The 21,389-nt window shown below is 35.8% G+C and overlaps 2 protein-coding genes across 2 annotated transcripts; both read right to left on the bottom strand.

The window, feature by feature from the left end:
* Nucleotides 1–376: 376 nt before the first annotated feature.
* PAKRP1 (phragmoplast-associated kinesin-related protein 1) lies at nt 377–10,490 on the bottom strand. The gene is given in 17 exon segments (XM_086451807.1): nt 377–757; nt 1,654–2,448; nt 2,562–2,714; nt 2,809–2,907; nt 3,019–3,424; nt 3,426–4,168; nt 4,269–4,398; nt 4,479–4,628; nt 6,069–6,214; nt 6,533–6,628; nt 7,954–8,046; nt 8,158–8,211; nt 8,313–8,372; nt 8,466–8,591; nt 9,056–9,139; nt 9,261–9,398; nt 9,949–10,490. Coding segments are annotated over 17 exon segments (3,921 nt in total). The 5' UTR covers nt 10,300–10,490; the 3' UTR covers nt 377–460.
* Nucleotides 10,491–13,205: 2,715 nt separating this feature from the next.
* Nucleotides 13,206–20,470, bottom strand: LOC147396727 (selenium-binding protein 1-like). Its single transcript, XM_086451805.1, has 7 exons — nt 20,116–20,470; nt 18,129–18,324; nt 16,319–16,546; nt 15,234–15,465; nt 15,035–15,142; nt 13,836–14,108; nt 13,206–13,726 (listed from the first exon to the last, which is right to left on the bottom strand). Exons 1-7 carry the CDS (start codon nt 20,255–20,257, stop codon nt 13,445–13,447), a joined length of 1,461 nt encoding a protein of 486 aa, XP_086307931.1. The 5' UTR covers nt 20,258–20,470; the 3' UTR covers nt 13,206–13,444.
* Nucleotides 20,471–21,389: the final 919 nt, after the last annotated feature.

Genomic DNA, 21,389 nt, shown 5'->3' with positions numbered 1-21,389 from the left:
ATGGTACCACAAAATTACCCAAAAATTAATCAAGAGAGAGAGAGCAAGCCAAAATGTATACCTGCTACAAAACAAAAACAAAAAACACTTAGGTTTGCAAATGGAGTACAAACTTCACCACCTCTTAACATTCTTGTTAAAATAAACATCATTAACAAAAGATCATTCTAAGCGCAAAAAATTAAAACAACCCATTATTTACGCAATTCCATTAGTAGAAAAAATGTTATTAGTATTACATTTTCAAAATCTAACATTATGAAATACTAAGAAACAAAAGGTAAAAAAAAAATTTAAGGAAGAATTCATTCCTTCATTCATTTTGTTTTCTGAACTATAATGGGTATTACACCTCATAGAACCAATCCACAACAGATACAAAGCACTCCTCAAGTGCAAGCCATTAAAACAGAACATGTTAGTAGTACACACACACAATTTTGCCATTATTACATTTTCATTAAATGTTGCAACGATCATACCCGGAAAACCATGAAGGCTCTGTGAGTTTTGAGAATTCACCATCTTCACCACTGTAGAATGGCTCGAACTCCTCTCTCCATTTCTGATCATCACCAGCATTGTCATATTTGGCCACATCAGAGTCATCATAAATTGGTCTCACCGCTTCTTTAGGCAAACGAGACTCCGCAAGAAATTGGTTCAAAGTAGTGATTTCCTTTTCGTGTTTCTTCTTCAACTTATCGATTTGTATGAAAGCCTTCTCGGTCTCTTGCTCCGCCTCCATAGCTCGCTTCTACAAGTTGTTGAACAATGATAGAAAAAAAAAACATCAGTGTGATTTATTTATCATATATAATTCTTTCATAGTTCCCATGTTATTGGAAGTGAAAAAAGGGAAACCCAGAATATAATGGGCAGGTCAGCAGGGCCATAACAAATGGCTGTATCAAAGAGAGATATAACACTAATGATCTATACGGAACCATCCATTTGATGGTCCCACCTTAGAGATATGGCACCATACACAGGTTGCCTTGTTTATGATGGGGTTTTACTAATGATCTATATGGAACCATCCATTGATGGTCCCACCTTAGAGATATGGCACCATTCACGGTTGCCTTGTTTATGATGGGGTTTTACTACCATCCAGAATGAGGTCAAGCTCTTGGAATAAGAGCTATTCTAGGTGGGATCCACCTTCCAACCTATTTCTTCAATCATTAACTTATATCTTTAGTATAACTTAAATATAAAAAAAATATACCTTAAATCATCTATAGTATAAAAGAAATGACAAAATAAATCGGTTCTGGGTACTCGTTGAATAGAACCTAACGGTTCCGGTTCCTATCGATTCGGTTCCAGTTAAATGGGTACCCTCTCCCCTACGGCCCCCCAAGTGGCACACAAAGAGGCATGTTCCTTTTTTTTCTTCTTTTCTTTTTGAGAAAAGAAGGGCAGGAGGAACATTCCTCTTTTGCATGGCGGTGGTGAAACATGGCAAGTTCACATTCAAACAAGTGCGTCCAATGCTTCAAAAACATTTGTATAGGTACCCAAAAGCTGGGACTTATACTGCAGAGAACATTCCCTAATTCTTGAACCATGCACACATTTATGGAACGCATCACATGCACACAACATGCGCAAACACTAACAAACAGACAGAAATTTGAATTTACTCACCTGGGCAATCACAGCAGTTTCTTCAGCTTCTTTAAGCCGTACAAGTAGTTCGCCAGCAGCCTGTACAGCCTCGGCAGTATCCCTCAGTTGAGCTTGGAGCCCCTTATTCTCATCCATCAAGTACCGCCTTTCTTTCTCCTTCACCACTTTTAGTGCCGAAATTTCAGCTGCAAGGGAGTTGATGAACTTAGATTCAGCACCTTTGACTCCTGCTTTCGCCGCTGCTCTTTTGACATCGTCTATCCCTTCTTGCATCTGTCGGTGCCTCGCAAGCAAAGCAATATGTTTTTCTTGCAGGTCGGCATACTGTTCAAGAATGCGTGCATGCCCCTGCATTGCCATCTGCATAGCTTCCTTCAGCTCCTCGGAACATTTCTTCTCAGAATCAAGTTCTTGCTTTTGCTTCTCTGCAAGAGAACGGCTCTCTTCTAGTTCAATTCTCAATTCTTCAGAAAGAGAAATCCATTTGCTCTCTGCCTCAGTCCAACAATCTCTCTCCTGTTTGAATTTCTCTTCAACGCTTTCTTCAGTCGACTCGGGAATTGTACACAGAGCTGTCGTGTTAGGCTCACAAGTCAGCTGTAGGAGAGGACTTCGTTTTCGAGATGATATTGGTGAAGAAGCATCTATGTAGTATTGTAGTTGGCTTCTCAAATGCCGAATCTCTTCCAACAACACATCCCTCTCACCCATATCAAAGAAGTTTCTATAACCATTGAGTTCATCTTGAACTCTTCGTAACTCAATATTTGCCCTCAAAACCTCAGGATGGTTCCCATATTTCTGTTTCAGAATCTGTGTACCAAAGGGGATCACATATTTTTAGTGGGCATTTTAAAATTGAAGAACAAGAGGAAGATATATATCAATTCCAAATCATACAAACAATAATAACAATCAAAAACAACCTCATGCTCATTTGTAAGTGATACTAATTCTTCATCCATAAAGTCTTCAGTGGGTAAAATTCCATCCATGAGTCTCTCAAGGCGAATAATTTTGTCCTCTCGTGTCTGCTCAATTATGGCATTGCATTCCCTCTCATGCTTATATTGCTGAACCTATAAATTCCGATTTGAGGACAAAAAAAAAAGTCATGTGGAGTGAAGTGAAAAAGTATACCCTTACAAAAGCTGAAATCTGGAAGAAACATACCAAGCGATTCAGTTGCCTAATTTCAGCAGTCTGCTTGGAGCAGAACTCTTCGAGTGCCATTTCTCTCCTAATCGCTCCAGCTAAGACCTTTTCCACTGCCTGAAGCATTAAGTTTCAAGACTCAACAAACTCATTTATAGAGAAAAAATAATAATAAAACTAAGAAAACCACAAAATTCTTTAAACATCTGTTGATGTTTTTTCACGTACTTTGGGAACTAGCTTATTTGATTTGTCAGCAGATGGTGATACAGCAACGGGTACTAACTGCATGTCTAAGGGTACTAACTGCATGTCTGCCTCTTTGAAGTCCAGCTGATTTGCTTTGCCCTTGCAATTACTGCACAAAAATGTTGATGAATCTTCTGGCACCTCAGAATCATCTGAAGGAAGAGTTTGCACACCGACATCAACCTTGTCAACGGGCAAAAATGGCGTGAAGTCCACAGGTTTAATTGAAAACCTGAATGAAGAACGCCTCATTACTGAACTCTGGCGGTGGGTATCAATAATTTGAAGACCACGATGGAGACTTGCTGCCAGGTGTTCAGTTTGTGAGAAGGAATTTTTAATTGTTTCAGGGCCTAGTATTTTGTCCTCTGTTAGATCTTTCTGAAGCCGATAATGTTAGTGATGTCCTAAGACTTTTCCTGCTGTTGTTAACTCTTGGAGAAATACTCAAAGTTGGGGAATGATTGGTCGGAGGAATCTCAGAAGAGACAATGCTAAGGTTACAAGGAAGCACAGAATTGGGAGAGTTGGTGGGAGAATTATAGGGTAGAGATGCAACTGAAACATCTGCAGAAGAACCTCCACCAACTAATTCAGATACAGACTCATTTGCAGGTTTGCTATCAGGTAAGTTAGCATTCGAATGGACCATATGTTCGTCATTGCAATTTTTCTCTACATGAGAACAATCAGGGGTGGTATTTAGAGAAAGCTCTTGACAGGCATCAATGACAACTCCATTCTTGTCAACTTCTTCTGATGCTACTCCTATTTGACAGTCTTCCATATTAACATCAGCTTCATCAAAGTTGGGCATTATTGCATATTTATTCTCACATGCTTCGACTTGTGAGTCTGACTGAAAACTTTGCATCTTTTTCCCATCATTGATGTTATTTTCTTCACGGCCAGCTGATTGGAGACCTACTTGAATGCAAAGCCTCTCGACAGCTTGCTCATCAATTTCCATCTCCTCATCACTATCTTCTTCAACATTAGGCAATGACATAGGACGGTTGAGGCTCAATTTCAAGAGATTCAAGCTTCTACGAGCATTCCAACTTGTTGAATAACCTCCATTAGAGTCTGTTGTTCGATTACCATTTTCCTTCATGCGTAGAAGCTCTTCCTGTGGACCGTTAGAAACAAAAAAAATGATATTCTTACATGTTTGAAGTTGCAAAGAAAATATACAAAGAAATGAACTAATACACTGCATGAAATAATACCTTTAGCTGACGTATCACTTCTCGCAAGACATTCACATCATCCTGCATTACTTCATTAACAACAGCTTTGTTCTTAATGGCTTTTGCACGCTGTGCAAATCTCAAGGTACTGAAGGTTTCGCTCTTACAGCTGCATTATAATTGCACATGGTAAACTCCCAATTCAGGGAAATGGGACAGTATGGAGGCCAAGAAAGGTTTAAAAGTTACCTCTGTGCCGGAGAAATAGCACATATCATTGCTAGTTTCGCATTGCCGCCTAGAGATTCCTGCAATAAGAATGTCAACCTGGAATCCCTATATGGGATATGCCTTTGCTTTCCTGATTGGGAAACTTCCGCAAGAATATTTATTAAGTTCCTGCAACTCCCACAATATACAGCCATCAACACAGGCTAACTAAAATTAAATTTATGTTGCTTAAAACATGTACGCACCCAATGTTTATGGTAATATCATCTAATATGAGGAACAAACAAGAACCATGGTATACGTTAAGAACAAACGAGCCAGTTTCTGCTTGTGCATACTTCCAAAAAAAGGAAAGATATGCTTATTGTTAAGAGCATTAGATATGATATTATCATAAAGTGTAATTCGATACTCCAAATCTCTATCTTAGATTAGAATTAGATTAGTCAATTAGGATAGTTATGCAGTGCCCATACTTATCCCTGTTTTTCTTGTTAATACAATCTCACAGGATCATAAATCCTCTTGATTACTGAGTTTAATTCGAATTCAAACATGTGGTCGGAGCCATGGCTGGCTGCGAGCCTACGATCAAGCCAACCATACTTATCCCTGTTTTTCTTGTTAATACAATCTCACAGGATCATAAATCCTCTTGGTTACTGAGTTTAATTCGAATTCAAACATGTGGTCGGAGCCATGGCCGGCTGCGAGCCTACGATCAAACCAACCATGCTCCTGGCTCCTATTCCAACAGCTTTAACTACCGAAGTTCCTCGACCTTCTCCATTAGCCTTTCATCATTCATAATCTCCACTGATAGATAAATCAAGTCACACAATCCAATCAAATGCTCTTGAGAGAGATCATTATGGACTTCATCCAGTAGGCCTATCAGCTCCAGTAGACTCCAAGATGATTGGATGTGATAGTGATGAACAGGATGAGGAATATATTTTATGACGACATCAACCTTTAAAGAATGTGATCAGAGGGTTGATAAAGGTTGATGTTAATTGTAACCAATAACAAGTTCCTTATTCAAGGGAATATGTAATTGAGAGAGTAATAAAATATTATATATGATTTATTATACTAAGGTGGATTGTGATACACCAAACCATTATCTTAGATTAGGATTAGATTTGTCATCTAGAATAGTTATGCAGTACCCATACTTATCCATGTTTCTTCCTTATTTGTTGATTGCGTAAACTCATTTTAAGTTTCACTCACTGTTTTTCTTTCTACTTCCACCATATATTTTCAGGATTTATAGTCATTGTGTTTGTACATGTTTTTTTTTTTTTTTTTTCACGTTTGTAGTCATTTTGTTAGATGCTTCTCAGTAAGCATTAATTTGACTTCTTTAGTTTATTGTATGGATTCTTCTTTAATTTATGTAACCTATTGTGACTTCTTAACATTATTAGGGAAGGAATGTATCCTTCCCTGGGTTCAAGCTTGTACAACCTTCGTGGGCAGTATTTATGGAAGAGGTTGACTCCAACTTGGAATCTAATATTTCTATTGAAATTTATCCTTTGTGAACATGGTTCTGACTGAAATCCAACTTATAAAGTTGTCAGGGATGTGAGAAAATCATACCCAAGCATTGAAAGGGATCGATTAATATTCCCTGCTTCTTTCAAACGATCTCCTGCTGCACCTGTAAGCTTCTGTCTTTCCGAGCCAGCAAGATCAACAAGATTTATTCTACTGACCTTGAAGCTGCTTAAACCATCTGCCATACTCTACAAAATTAAAAGTTAAAGTTTTAGATTGAATCTAGTATGATAAACTATAAATCAGTAAGAGAAAGTGAGGTATTCAACTTCATGATAAATGATTAGCATTAACAAAGCACAACATCCGCTCTTAGATCTGAGTCAATAATCAGTAAGTCGAAACTCTTCTCTTAAAATAAATCATCGTAACAAGAAGTGATGTACTCAACTTCATTATTAATGATTAGCATTATGGAAGTGAAAAAGCACAACATCCACTCTTAGATCTGAGTTAATAATCACCAAGTTAAAAATCTTCTCTTAAAATCAATCATAAACTTTTACCTTGCATCGTGACTCAACAACACAAGTAAACACGCTATGTGATCGTGAACTCTCTGCATTTATGCTTGTTGCACCAGTCCTCCTGTGTGATAGCCCCTGGTCCATTACGCAAAGGAGTCGTAAGTACAATGTACAATATAATTCACTCAGTCCAAAAACTGCAACTAAATTGCAGATTCATAACTTGCAAATGAAAATTGAAAGTAACTATGACATTCAGATCACGGATCTCTGTCTGCTCCAAAGACTGAAAAACAAAACTAACTATGTGTCTGAATTCAAAATGATTCAAGGCTTGAGCACTTAATATACTTAATTTGTCACCTTCCCACTTAAGTTGTTCTTGAAGCCAAAAATTTATCTACTAGACACACAATGTGGCCTAGTCCCATCATCAATCAAGATACTTTTTGAATGTGTTCAGGGGGGAAATATTGTCTTAATAATTGAAGAAACTGAAATTTTTGAAAGAAATCCAAACATGAGGATTGCCTAGGGTTAGTAGGGAAGGTGCGTAAACCTATGTTGAAAGAGAAAAGGCATATTTTGGCCATCAGTACTTGTTCTAGTGCAGCATTTAATCAGCACTGCATTCCCCTCCCCAATTCTTTCCCCCATTAACACGCTGAATCTTTCTCTATCTTCTTCTCTAGTTTTCCATCTTATTTTCTTTATGTTTTCTTTTTCTTCTTTTTCTTTTTTTTTCTTTTCTTTTATCCCCTTCCCCAATTCTTTCCCCCATTAATACGCTGAATCTTTCTCTATCTTCTTCTCTAGTTTTCCATCTCATTTTCTTTATCTTGTTTTTTTTTTTCATTTTTTCCTTTAGTTGTAGCCATTGTCTTGCCTACACCATGTTTTAAAAGAAACATTTATTACAGTAGAACATTTTCAATTACCACTAATTTACTGTCAAATAAATGCTTCAAAGGAGTATAACATTAGATTTTATGTTGATGGATGTGTGGGCCAAAAGCATGCACACAACCCTCCCAAAAATTTGTGGATATCTTGATAAGCTAGAAGAATGTTGACAACAAAAAGAAAGACAAAAAGGATATTTAAGTTTCTTTTGCCAGACATTCATCAATTAAAATTTTACATAGAATTTAATTTTATTCAGTCAAAAATTAGCAATAGTTACTTGTTTGGACAAAAGAAAATAAAGAAAGCTGATATTATATACTATTTCACACATTTTTTTGGTGACATTATCAAGAAAGTCTTGAATGGGTAAAACGGGAATGTACACCATTCCGTGTAACAATAAGAAGAAAAAACAACACTAATAGGGGGGGGGGAGTATGTTGTATAATATATTGATCTTAAAGAATGAGATATTTTCTTGCAATCATTCCACTTTCAAGTTGCCCTACATGAGTATATAATTTATAAATATCAAGCAAAACCACAATGCACACCTTTATCAAAAGTTGCAATACGTCCTTCATTGTGCTTACGTACTCCTCTGTCAAATTCTCAACATATACACCAGATTTGACATCTTCTCTGATCTGGATGACAATGCCCCATAAAATATAAAATATAAGTAAATAAGGAGATCATGAACCTAACAAGATCAAGAAAAGTACAGGATGGAAATGAAAACAATATATTCTTCTTACCTGGAGATTCCTTTGATTTGGATCCAGCAAATCAGTTATTTGTTCATTGTAAATCTGTCACAAGAAAAAAATTTAGTGAAGAATGATGAACTTCGGAAGTTTACTCGACTTTCATGAGTTTTGAAGTTTAAAAAAAAAAAGTTCCAATTCACTACCTCAAGGAAAGAACAACGACACTGATATTTGAGTTGTTTGTCGGAATGCTTAATTTGCTCCTGTAAATGAAATGTGAGAAATCCAACAGCGGCATAGCAACATAATCGAGCTTCTATTCCGTAGGATAACAACTAAAGAGAACTGAACCTCACCTCATCTATACGCGCAAAAAGATGCTCGAAGACGCGTGGAGTTAAACCCTGTTGATTGCTAGAGACATTTTCTTCCAACAAGGCGTTGGCTGGTCCCCACATTGTGTACGTCTTTCCACTCCCCGTCTATTCAAAAAGTAAAATTCAGAAATCAAACCCTTCAAGGTACATATAAATTCCATTCATGGTTTTGAATCGTCAGAGACCGAAATGACTTGCCCGAGTCATCCCGGTATCGTTCAGCAATGAGACGGATTTACACATTATCTCAGAATTCATAACATTTCGCGAGATAAACAAGATGACTCAGACGATAATCTCAGACGAATCAGTAAAAGTCGTCCGAGACAACTGGGATTTTGTATATTTTGATTAAAATCATAAAAAAAATCAGAATTTAAATATTTATTATATAAATAAAACATATTTTATAACTGAACATCTAATCTACCTATGCCCAGTTAAATGGTTTGTCTCATCCAAGACAAGTTGACTCGTCTGAGATAACTAAGACAAGACATCAAACCAAGTTTTAAAACCATGATTCCCTTAAATGATACTAAGGATTGGGTTTGTATGATAAGAAATACCTGACCATACGCAAATATGGAACTGTTGAATCCAGCCATGCAGTTTTCCACAAGAGGGGTGCCTACAAGCTGGAATATATCTTGCTGAAAGATATAAGAATGAAAGGATGAAGACAATTGAAGTTAAGAAACCTTAAAAACAAGAGAATTTATTTTCCAGAGCTCAAAATATAAAAACAAAGAAACTTGCTCGAAGAATTCCCACCTGAGTTGACTCGGTACCAGCGACAGAGTCAAAAGTAAAATTATGGCCAAGGATAGATAAGGAATCACCAGAAACTTTTTCTACTACCATATTCCCTTCTTCCTCGTCCTTGTTCGGAGGCCTCATTCGCACGATTACCTTCAACATTTCAAAAAAATTTGACATAATCAGAACAAAACCTTTAGAAATTAATTATTTTTTTTTCTAATTGAAGAAGACCTATTCTTCAAATATAGGGTTTTAACCAATCAGATTTTAAAAAATCAGTTCTACAAATAATCCAAGAAGACCTAGATCTACAAATAAACATTTTGAAAAATCAGTTCTACTAATAATCCAATAAGAACTGGTCTACAAATATAGGGTTTTAACCGATCAGATTTTAAAAAATCAGTTCTACTAATAATCCAAGAAGATATGGTCTACAAGTACAGGGTTTTAACCGATCAGATTTATAATTAAAAAAACAGTTCTACTAATAATCCAAGAAGATCTGGTCTACAAATATAGGGTTTTAACCTATCAGATCTTAAAAAATGAGTTGTACAATTGAAGAAGATCTGAGTCTAGGGTTTCAACCAATCAGATTTTAAAATTTTACGTGTATTAATGATTGAAGAAGATCTGGATCAAAATTATAGGGTTTTAATCAATCAAATTTAAAAGAGGAAAGAAAAGAAGTTTATACCTGGACTCCTGAATCGGACGACCCTGGAACACAATTTTCAGGGACGGTTTCCATACTGAGCTTTCTCTTGAGAGGATTAGCATTAGGGTTAGGGTTTGAAGATGGGGGTCTTGGAGGGAGAGGACTTCTGATCTTTCCAGCAGACAATGGGGGTTTTGCTGCCACAGAAGGAGATGATGTCGATGAAGAATCGGGTATCGCATTTGGATCGGCAGGTGGAGCATTCTCTTTTAAAGATTTCTGCTTTCGAGAAGATCTCTGTTTCTGAGAATTAGGGTTTGGAGAAGATTGGGTTTCAGAAGAGAGATTTTCCCTCAAGATTCCACTCTTTGGTTGCATGAAGTTCTTCATCGAATCTTGCTGATACAAGCTACAAAATCGGAACCCTAGAATATACTGAGTGAGAGAAATCTCTTCCTGGTTATACAGAGAGAGAGAGAGAGAAATGTAGCCGTTAGGACAGAGGGGGCGGAGGTCTGAATTTGAATTGGGTAACTAAGGCGTCATTTAATCACATGTGTCGCATTCAATAAATCGATAAAGAATAAAATATTATTTTGAATTGTGGATCTAAGAGAACGTTCGAATTGGGGAAAAAACAAAAGTGTCAGTGTGCCAACTCATAGACTGTACATACCATCTATAAGCTATTTTGTAATTAGTTAGGACTTAGGGAGACTAATTTCATGTCAGATAATTATAAAAACACCCTAAGAATTAATAAAGGCAACCCAGTCATACCAGAATTGTTTTTGTCTTATGCGGGTTAAATGATCTCTATGACAAGGAGATCATTCTCACCAAAAATCAGTCTATTCCAAAACTTTTTAACATCATTAAAATTGATTTTTTTTTTTTTTTTTTTTTAAGAATGAATGATTTATGATTCTTGAACTTGTTTTAATGGGATTAAAAATTTTGGAATTGACTGATTTTTTGTAAGGATGATCTCTATATAAGACAAAACAATTCGGTTATGGTGTGGGTTGCATTTACTAACTCGTGGGGTGATTTTATAATTACCCTTTCACATGAGAATTGGGGACAATTAGGACATAAAATGGGTCGGACTCAGGTCAGAATTAGTTATATCCATGTTTAGATTTGGATTAAATTTAGATCTAAACTCAGATTCAAGTCCGATTCGAATCATACTAACTAAGACCGTATCCAAACCCATCCAGCCAGGTTTGAATTGCATTTTACATTAAAAACATCTGTTGGGTCAAGGGACATTAACCCGTTTTTTTTTTTAATCTAGATCTACTCCAAGTAGCCAAACTTGCTAAATCCAATTTTCGAATCACTCCAAATTTTGAGTCAAGTTTGATTCATTTTGTGTCCTAATTTGGCCAATTGGGGCCAAATTGCATATTATCCGCCAATTTTTGGACGACTAAAGACATAAAGTTTTAAAACTCCTCAAGCGTACTAGATTTCAAATTGAATCATTCTTAAAACTTGTTTGATTCGATTTGACAAGACAACTCTAAAACTCAACCAAGACAACTCATAAATGCACTCCATGCTCTTTCAAAAGCAATGTTTTTAGAGGTGTGTGAGGTTTACGCATCAAGGCATCCTTCAAGAAGAGGCTCACTAAAAATACCCTTAGGCATAAGGTTGAAATCTTGAAGTAGCTAAGACTTACGCCTTAAACATAAGACACCTAAAAGGCATACATCTTTTGGTTGAGACATAAGTAGTATGCCTCACTTTAATTTATTTTATTTTTTAATAATGTATTTCTTCCTCATTCTTTTTTTTTTTTTTCTCTTTTTCATTTTTTGTTAATGGGGTATCCAAATTAATGTCTGACTAGTGGGATCGGGTGAGCTAAGGCCTATACCAAGGCATATGGGTCCCTCCCTCGGGCACGAGCAACACCTGCACATCACACGCGCCAGGTAAGTAAGACTAGGCCCTCGCAAGTGGTCTCGAGGAGCCATTGCTCATACTGGGTATCGGACACACAACCTGCGAACTCTTGCCATTAAGCCAACCCCTTGAGAATTATTTCTTCCTCATTCTTATTATTCGATTCTTTATTACTGTCAATACGCAATATACTTGGAATACTTAAAAATAAATTCAAATACAAAGTAGTAATATATATAAAGCAAGTCTTTTTTTTTTCTTTTCTTTTTTGTGTGACTAGGCAAGCAAGAGGTGAGGTTTATGCGCTGATGGTGAGTTCAACGAAATTTGAACCTAGGTCTTAGGATGAACTCTCCTCAAGCCTTACTTGGGCTGGATCAGGTCCAGATTGGATCGTGGTCGATTTGGTGCTAATCCAATAAGGAACAGATCCAAGACTAATCTGATAAGTCTCGAATCATACCCTTATTAGATTGGGCTTTTTAATGAATGTTAATTTTGAGATCCAAATCCGATTTTATATACAGAATCTAAATAAATTTTATATATCTCAACAAATATATAACATAATTTATATACTTTCTAACATATTATCTAATCAAAACATGGTTGATCCAAATCCGATCCAATAAGATTTTGGATCAAATCTTATCAGATCAAAACGCATCAGATTTCAGGCCTGATCCTATCCATTAACAGCCCTAAGCCTTACTATTTAGCTAAATGGCACCTCCGTACAAAGTAAATCATTGGGTCAAACTAATTTATAAATAATTTTTCATATTATTTAATATTATATAGATAAAGTTTGTGAAAAAATAATATTTAATTATATTTTGTAATGATTATAAAATATTTAAGTATCATAGGGACTTTCAACTATTGGAATATAAAATATTTTAATTTTACTATAATATAAAGTAATGATATTTGTTATTATTATTTATTTTTATGGATTAAAAATTCAATTGTGTGAATTTAAAATTTATAAATATGCAAAGATTATCCTAATTTGTAGTTTATTTCTTTAAAAATGTACCTCTCATTAGAATTTGAAAACACTGTTCCAAAGTTTACTGTCTCTGAAAATAGGAATGGTCGTGCAGCCAATGTATCTGGCCGTACCAATCTTGTTTCTAGTAAGTTGTGGCTTATTTGCAAGCTAAAGAAGAATGATTTTCTAACTAGAAAGTCTTCACTCGGTCAATACTCGGCTGATGTGTTACAGACACAAAACCATAGATCTGTTTCCTCAGGATACACAAATGCAAATCCCCATAAAATATGTGCATTTGTGTATCCCAAGAAAACATATCTATGGGCCGAGTGAAGACTTTCTAGTTCGAACATCAGCTCTCATATATAAAAGCACTCAATGATGCATAAACAAATATACAACTAACAACCAAATAAATAGATGTTTGGATACAAGTTAGAAGTCCAGAAAGCAACAGGGGAGATCCATCTCTACATGTTCATGTTTGGATTTGGATGTAGATGGCATTGTTCCAACTATTAGCTGATATTAAGAACAATTTATACCACATTGCAAATACAATTTATTTAAGACTAAAACTTATTTTCTTCTGCCACTTTCATAGATATAGCTGCCCAATCCTTAAACCCAGATATCCGAAGTGCAATCGCCACCAGGATATCTCATCTCATGAGCTAAGGATGGACCTTCGGGTTCAGTTCCAAAGTCGACAAAGAAATTTGGATTTATCGCCAAGCCACCTTTTTCTGTATCAACGTCGATCTGTAACATGTGGGACCCTTTTTTTACAAGATCTGGATAAAACTGGATATCCCATGCGCTGAAGAGAGAGTTAGTAGCATAAAGCCTCTTCCCATCTAAGCTTAACTGAATCATTTGAGGTCCCCCTCGCAACCGATGCCCCTAGAAGAACGAAATACAGGTTTTCAGTATATTTTTTGGGGTAGCTCATGAGTTCTGACATGAGTATAACACTAAGGACTAAAATCCTAAGAAATATTTTTAAGCATACCTGGATCTCGGGAACCTCAGGTTGCCACTCTTTCCCATCTTCAGCCACCACAACAACAGAACTACCTTTTTGAACTAAACCTCCAACCCATACTTGACCTGCCAATACGGGCTTCTTTGGGTCCTCAATGTTATACTGTCTGACATCCCCATGAAGCCAATTCACAAAGTAGAGGTAACGATCATCGAGAGATATGAGAAAATCAGTTATAAGTCCAGGCATCTCAGGAAGAAACCAGTTTTTCACCTTCAAGGGTTGCACCGATATCGCAACCTGCACAATCAAAACTAGTAGTAGTTTAAGGGACTCATGGACTTCGGAGATAGGGTATAAAATGGGTCAGATTTTATCTGAAAGTCGAGTGATCCAAATCCAAATTTTGTGGGTTTGGATACTTGGAGTAGTTCTGAATAAAAATATGGGTCGGATACGGGTTGATGTCCCTTGACATGAATCGGGTCCGGGTCAGATACGGACCCATCCCTATATCCACCTAGTAGTGCTGTCAATGGATCGTGTTCGGATCGGATCAGGTTGATTTGGTACCAGTCCAATAAGAGAATCAGATCCAGTCCCAGACTGATCTGATAACTATCGGTTTTATCGGAACTCAATATTAAGATCCAGATCTGATCCATTAATAATTGGATCGGGCCAAACCAAATTTTATAAACAAAATCGAAACAAACTTCATACATCTCAACAAATATATAATATAATTTATATATTTTCTAACATACTATCAGATCTGATCCTTATCGGAATCCAAAACATCGATCCAGACCTGAAGTTATCGGATCGGATTTTGGGTCTGATCCAATCCATTGACAGCAGTCCTACCACCTAGATCCGAATGATATATTGCTTTGAAAATTATATTTTTTGTTTTGCAAAATATCTTTTTCCACTACTTTAATATTACATGAATTCTTATCAAATAAATGGATTATAATAGTAAAATAGAATAGAAATATAGAAAGAAAAAAAATGTTGAATCGTCCAAAATTATCCGACCCAGCTGACCTGAATCAAGTAATTTGGCCAGGTTGGATCCAGATCCGAATAAAAAAATTCAGATCAGGATATGGATATATTCAGATCCGGTCCAAACCCGACCCATATCAAGCCCTATTCGGAGAGACTACCAAAACATAAACACAAACTTAAAACCCAGTGGGATTAGAACTAAATGAACACACCTCATGGCTCCACGATCCATCCTGAGTCTTGAAAAATCGCACCATGTTACTTGTCAATGCACACCCAACAAATCCCGTATCTCTAGAAGGATCATGGAGGAATCTGATCTGCAGATGAATGCAATTGACATGATGTCGAGATACAATGTGAAACAAACTGAAATCAAAAAGAGTCCTATACAGGTCTTTTCAGCCTTACCTCTAACGGTATCATGCCCGTATTGCCAAGATCAAGGGTCTGTTTTAATTCTCCATCAGGCCAACTGTACACATATAGATGTCTTCCATATAGACCATCTGAAACATGTTGAAGATTGAAGCCTTTTGTGAAAGCTAACGGAGCTCCCCATGATGAGCTGATCATTGTCTTATGTCGAGGTTGGTACCAGAAATCATAACCAAAAAGAGGACTGTGCCCTGGTTTCTCCCACCTGAGTAATAGGTTCGGTAGAATGGTTAGGTTAAGTGATATGTTCACTAAGTAGGGATCAACGGCCACCAAGTTCTCAACAAACCTCCATCTTTTTTTTTTAAGGACTGATTGGTGAAATATTAGTTAATTATGAATGAAGACTTGTAAAAACAATAAAACATACAAAATTGTAGTAATGAAAAAGGAGAAACTCACTAGAATTGGCCCAACAAGAAAACAATTACAAAAGGAGACTCATCGCTTTATTGGTGACCATATACAGGCAGGAGGCCTTTTATCTTTAGAATTATGAACTGAAAATTATTCCCCACCTTAAAATGCAGTTGTTGCGTTCTTTCCAAAGACACCAAATGACAAAACAGCACAATCTCCATATAAAAAAAAAATGCCAGAAGAAGCATAGGCATCCAACTAGCAATCTCAAAGTGATTTCTATCTAATTGATCTAAAAATAATCAAGACCACTGATAGAGGGGTTAACTGAAATTAGAATTGATTTTGGACCATTGATGAGAGTTTGAACTCAGATACATTCTAATACATGAAGAGGCATATTCGAATTTCTCAACAAAAAAAAAAACGTTGTATCTTCACTATTTGGTTCACCGAACCAATGACAAAATTCAGCAAAGCCAAAATGGTTGGATTCACAAATTGGTTAGTACTTGATTCTTTGTATTCTTTGTGGTTTGGTCCAGTAGGAACAAACCTGGTCTAGTAGGAAAGATTCCTGATAACACAGACTCAAACAACAGTTAGACTAACAATACTCCCACAATTAACATATAAATGAGAGCTTTTTGAATCACACAAGATGCATTTCTCATGATCAAACAACAGTATAGACTAACCTTCCCTTCACATTGAACTCGGAGTCGAGAAGAAGAAAACCATTCCCCTTAGCATTTCCATCTTTATCTCCAAGGCAGGACACCATGATATCACCAGATGCAAGGCAATGGGAAGTGTGGGGATAGGCTAATCCAGTCTTTTTAACAATATCTTCAGGCTCAACAACTTTATGCAATGAGGGAGCCTTGGGATTCTTTTGGGTGTCAATTACATATATGCGACCAGATCTGAAAGAAAGAACAAACAAATACAAAGTGAGAATTTTAAGAAATTGAATATAGAGCCTATGGGAAGCATTGATATTAGTGACATGAAATGGGTTCATAAATATAAAGCTTACGAATTCTAGGAAAGGTAGAAACTTAACTTCTGGCAACATATTCTACTTGAAATTGCTTGAAGATGGTATGAAAGTGAATCTTTTTGCAAGTAAGTAGATAATGGATAACATTACTTAGCTAATTCAACAACCAATCATCAAATGCGTGAATAAAAAAATAAATTAAAAGGTAGGAGAATAAAATTGAAGCAGAAAACTTTTTCTTGTTATCAATTGACAATACAAACATATAGGGATAAACATAGCCAATTGTTGAATAGTTTCACCAAAAGATCTAATTGGCCTTGTGTAGGGTAAAATAAGGTAATTGATTTTTATTACTAATTAAACGCAATCATGTAACATTCTGACTTTTAGTAACATATATAAGAGAGATGGGGAAGCCCTGCTACATGACTGACTTTGTGTGCGTGTTATGAAACCCTCCATCCAAAAGATGGTATTAGAACAACAATACAATGTAATATAGGGTTTCCTCTCATCTAGTGGGCAAATCACGCCCAAACAAGCATAAACATAATAATCAATTGAACTTCATTTGATTTAGGACTTCAATACCAAGGTGGTGGTCATGTTTAGGATATATATAGGTTCGGATTCAATAGCCAAAGTTGTAGCCGAAGTGTTTTGTCCAATATGAGCTAAAAGTTTTGGAATGGGTCAATGGGCTGATTTTTGTGACGATAATCTCTAGGAAACTTCTAACCCCAATTAACAAGTTGAAGAATCGTGGACCGTCAATTTTTACCGTTAATTTGTAAACCACTTTTGATGGGGTTAGAAGTTTCAAAATGGGCTGATTTTTTGTGAAGATGATCTCCTCAATCTCACCATAGAGATCATCCTCACAAAAATTCAGCCCATTCCGAAACTTTTAGCCATATAGGAAAAAATTTTGGCTCCCAACTTTGGCTACCAATCACTACCCATATATATATGAGTCACGTTCGGCAGCCAACGTTAGGGAGCCAACGGGTTTGTCCTATATGGGTTAGAAGTTTCGGATTGGGCTGATTTTTGTGAGGATGATCTCTATTGTGAGGAGATCATCCTCAAAAAAAAAAAAAAAAAGCTGAAACTGAATCTTCTAACCCCATCAAAAGTGATTTAAAATTTTGGACTGTTGATTTTTTACCATTAAAATGTGAACCACTTTTAATGGGTTAGAAGTTTCAGATTGAGCTGATTTTTTGTGAGGATGATCTACTCACCATAGAGATCATGCTCACAAAAAATCAGCTCAATCCAAAAACTTTAACCCATATAGGACAAATTTTGGCTCCCTAACATTGACTGCCGAACTCCACCCTATATTTATATGCATGCATTTTTTTAGTGGACAATCTAAGTACCATTAAGATTTTACCGAACAAATATTGAACTTTTTCCAATTTACCAAAAAGACTAAATTCCAATTGATTTGCAATTTTAAAATTTAGCTCTACTGCAACAAGAAGATTCTCACTTACATCAATGAAGGCAAGATCAAGAAACGACGATTAGCTGATGGATCTCCATGGCAAGAGCTGCATGAGTTCCAGCCAGAATGATGTAATTCATCACCCAAATAAGGAACAGGAAGCCTATGGATAATTTTTGAATAAGTAGGTGAGCTTGGATCAATGTCCACTGTTGCCAGGTAATCAGGCTTTTCTATTCCAGTTCCTGTATAGTTAATAAACCATGAGAACAATTTGCGCATACTAGAACAAAGTCCAATGAAAACTTGTCCAAATTACTATAGAATTGAACAAGATTAATGAGAAGACTAGAGGCCATGTACATTTTATCCTATCATAAGAAATAATCTTGTTCAGTGTTCATGTTTTCTTGTGCAAAATATACAGAAACAAGTCAGTGTTCAGGCCTAAATGTAAATGCTCTCAAATCCAAATTACATGTTCCTGCTGATTATACTTCCGTCTTAAAGATGATACAAAACAAATTCTGGGGTTTGAAATGAGATTTTAACAAATCAAATATCTTTGGTTTCCCATACTTTTGTCTCGATTATTGCAAGCAACAAGCCACCCATTCGTCAATCGAATAGAAGACCAATTTTGTTCTCGTAAGACTAAATGTGTGTCCTACTCCTATGCAGAAGGCTAGAAATTATCTACTTCGCTTTGAATAGATATCATTTGTTTTTTTTTTTTTTTCAAGTACATGTTATTTCCAAAGGATTAATTGAACTTATTCTTTTGGGCAGGTTTCTGTGGGTATGAGTAGATATTGATAAAATGATCCACAATGTTAGCTGAAAATATGTTTGTAAACTAAAAGCATGGAAATCATGTTTGGATTTGCAATTATTTGACAGGGGGCAATTCGGCTAATTCCGATAAATATGGGAAAGGTTCCAAAAAAAAAAAAAGGGGGGGGGGGGGGGGGGGGGTGTTGATTTTGGGGATTACACAAATGACGTTATTGGGTTTCTCCCCAAAGTACCATTATCTTCAAACTCCCTAAACTCTACCTTGCTCTTGAGATTTAAAGGTTGAGTAGTAAAAAAATTACCCTATTCGGCAAATTGCCGATTAATCATCAATTTAGTCAGTTGGACCATTATTTGGCGAATTTTTTTTCTGAATTATAATTTTGTGATAATGACTACAAGGGTATCTTGGGCTTAAGATACAATGAATTGGATTGAGGCAGCCATCTAAGAAAGGCCTAGCATTTGGGCCTTGAATCTTTGTGGATTGATTTTGGCAAATAAAAGATACCTCAAAAAAGGTTCTATGTGGAAAGTTTTAGTAAGTGGTAACAACATATTGCTCTTGGGAATAAAGAAGCATTGTTCAGGGTCCTTACAATGAGGGATTCAAAATAAATTCTTAGAATATTCATGCCATGTCAGACATATTCATCCTCTAAATGGCTCGATTAATGAGGTAAAATGATCCCCTTACAATGTGGGGATCAGAATAAATTCTTAGAATATTCATGTCATGGCAGACATATTCATCCTCTAAATGGCTCGATTAATGAGGTAAAATGATCCCGGGAACTTCATTTGAATGTCACCAATACTCTACTGAACTGTTATTGACTTGATCGTCCGAGTGTATTTTGCAGGACCACCATCACCCCTATCCAAATGTATTTCCGATGCTTGCATTAGAGAGGGCAACCCAAATATTTCCTTTTTATTGGATAAATGGAGCGCCCCAACACAATTTAAAATCAATTTTGGCTGTCCACATTCAATTTAATATGGTAAATTTTATAGAGAATTACCAAAACAAGCACTGAAAATTGAAAAATTACCAAAACGACACACTGGTCATTTTACACTAAGGATACATGATCCAATTAATCAAAATTAGGGTTCATAAGACCAATTCAATCTCAAATACAATAAAGCAAAACTCCCTAAATCCAAAAAACCAAAACAAAATTAAAATAAATCCAAAGAGAGAGAGTTGGAGATGAAGGAAGATTAATGATATATACCTGAGTAAACACAGGTGACATAAATCAAAGCTTCTCTTGGACCAGAAACCATGGCTTCGATTGGAGAAGCGTAACCTGGTCCCTTCTTACAGCATCCCAAATCATCAGTAACCGATGCGTGCTCTACCACACTGGTTGCCATGTCGAATTTCAATTCTTCGTCCAAGCTTTTTAGAAATTATTATCGAAAATCAGAGATTTTTTTCAGAAAGAGAAACAATCCCCAAATCTCTCACTCACTGACTCTGTAACAAAAACTATTCGAAGAGAGAGGGAGTGAGCGATGAAATCATGAGAAACACGAGGCCGCTGCAGCAGTGTTGTTGTTTGTCCTGTAATTTCAGGGTGGCAGAAAGAGAATCTCAGCACCTTATATAGATAAACTCTATTGCCACACCAACTTATTCTTACAATACATCAATCCTTTTTATCTGGATCTAAATCTGGATCCGAATCCGATTCAGATCCTACTAGGTAAAATTGTTTTTGAATCATTTTATTTACACTTAATATGGATCCAATCCTATTAAAATTAGAACAAATCAGATAATTTCTCACCGTTTAACATTTTTTCTACTAAACTTCTTTGATAATTGCTATAATATTCTATTTTATCATTATAATATTTTTATTTATAAGAATTAATTTGTATTAAAGCCATAGAAAGAATATTTTAAAAAGATAGTTGTTATTGGCACTCTAATTTTTATTTATTACATCTCAATTATAAATAAAAAAAATAAGTAAATGAAAATTGGGGTGTGAAAAGAAGCTCTCTCCCATTTGCTTTTCTTAGATTTCTATTTTTAGGGTTTAAGATTTTATGGGATTAATCATGTAAACAAATATTGAAATTGTTTAAATCGAGTGTTATAATGTTTCGTAATGCTTAGATAATAATTTGAGCCAAAATTTTGTAATGTCTGAATGGTGTGTTTTAATCTTTGAATGGGGCGCGATAAATAATTTAAGAAATCGGGATGCCAATAGCAATTCTCTTTAAACTATATATATATATATAATTTTTTAAAATAATTTATCATTCGGATCTATGCGAATACACGAATAAATCCGGATCCAAATCAGATCAAGGAATATTAAATCATATTTGACCCAATTTTTTATAAGGATCTACTCTAAGAGTCTAAACCCTTAAAATTCAAATTTTGGACCATTATAAAGATCCGACCCGTTGTATGCTTTAAAATTAAGAAGTTAACATATGGATTGATGAGTTATAAGTAAAAGTTGGTGTGTTAATAGCATTTTGTTTT

This window comes from Akebia trifoliata, chromosome 8, assembly GCF_017979445.1.
Source record: "Akebia trifoliata isolate Shusen 1 chromosome 8, ASM1797944v1, whole genome shotgun sequence".
In the NCBI taxonomy this organism is placed as follows: Eukaryota; Viridiplantae; Streptophyta; class Magnoliopsida; order Ranunculales; family Lardizabalaceae; genus Akebia; species Akebia trifoliata.
The sequence above is the reverse complement of the archived record's forward strand: the minus strand, read 5'-3'. Positions and strand labels throughout refer to the sequence as shown.

What these genes read in the sequence shown, in the direction of transcription:
- LOC147396727 (XM_086451805.1), bottom strand. Translation starts at nt 20,257, where the DNA reads ATGGCAACCAGTGTGGTAGAGCACGCATCGGTTACTGATGATTTGGGA. An exon ending in TGTCACCTGTGTTTACTCAG is followed by an intron (nt 18,325 to 20,115) that starts GTATATATCATT and finishes TTAACTATACAG; the next exon opens with GAACTGGAATAGAAAAGCCT. An exon ending in ATGGATCGTGGAGCCATGAG is followed by an intron (nt 14,109 to 15,034) that starts GTGTGTTCATTT and finishes TTGATTGTGCAG; the next exon opens with GTTGCGATATCGGTGCAACC.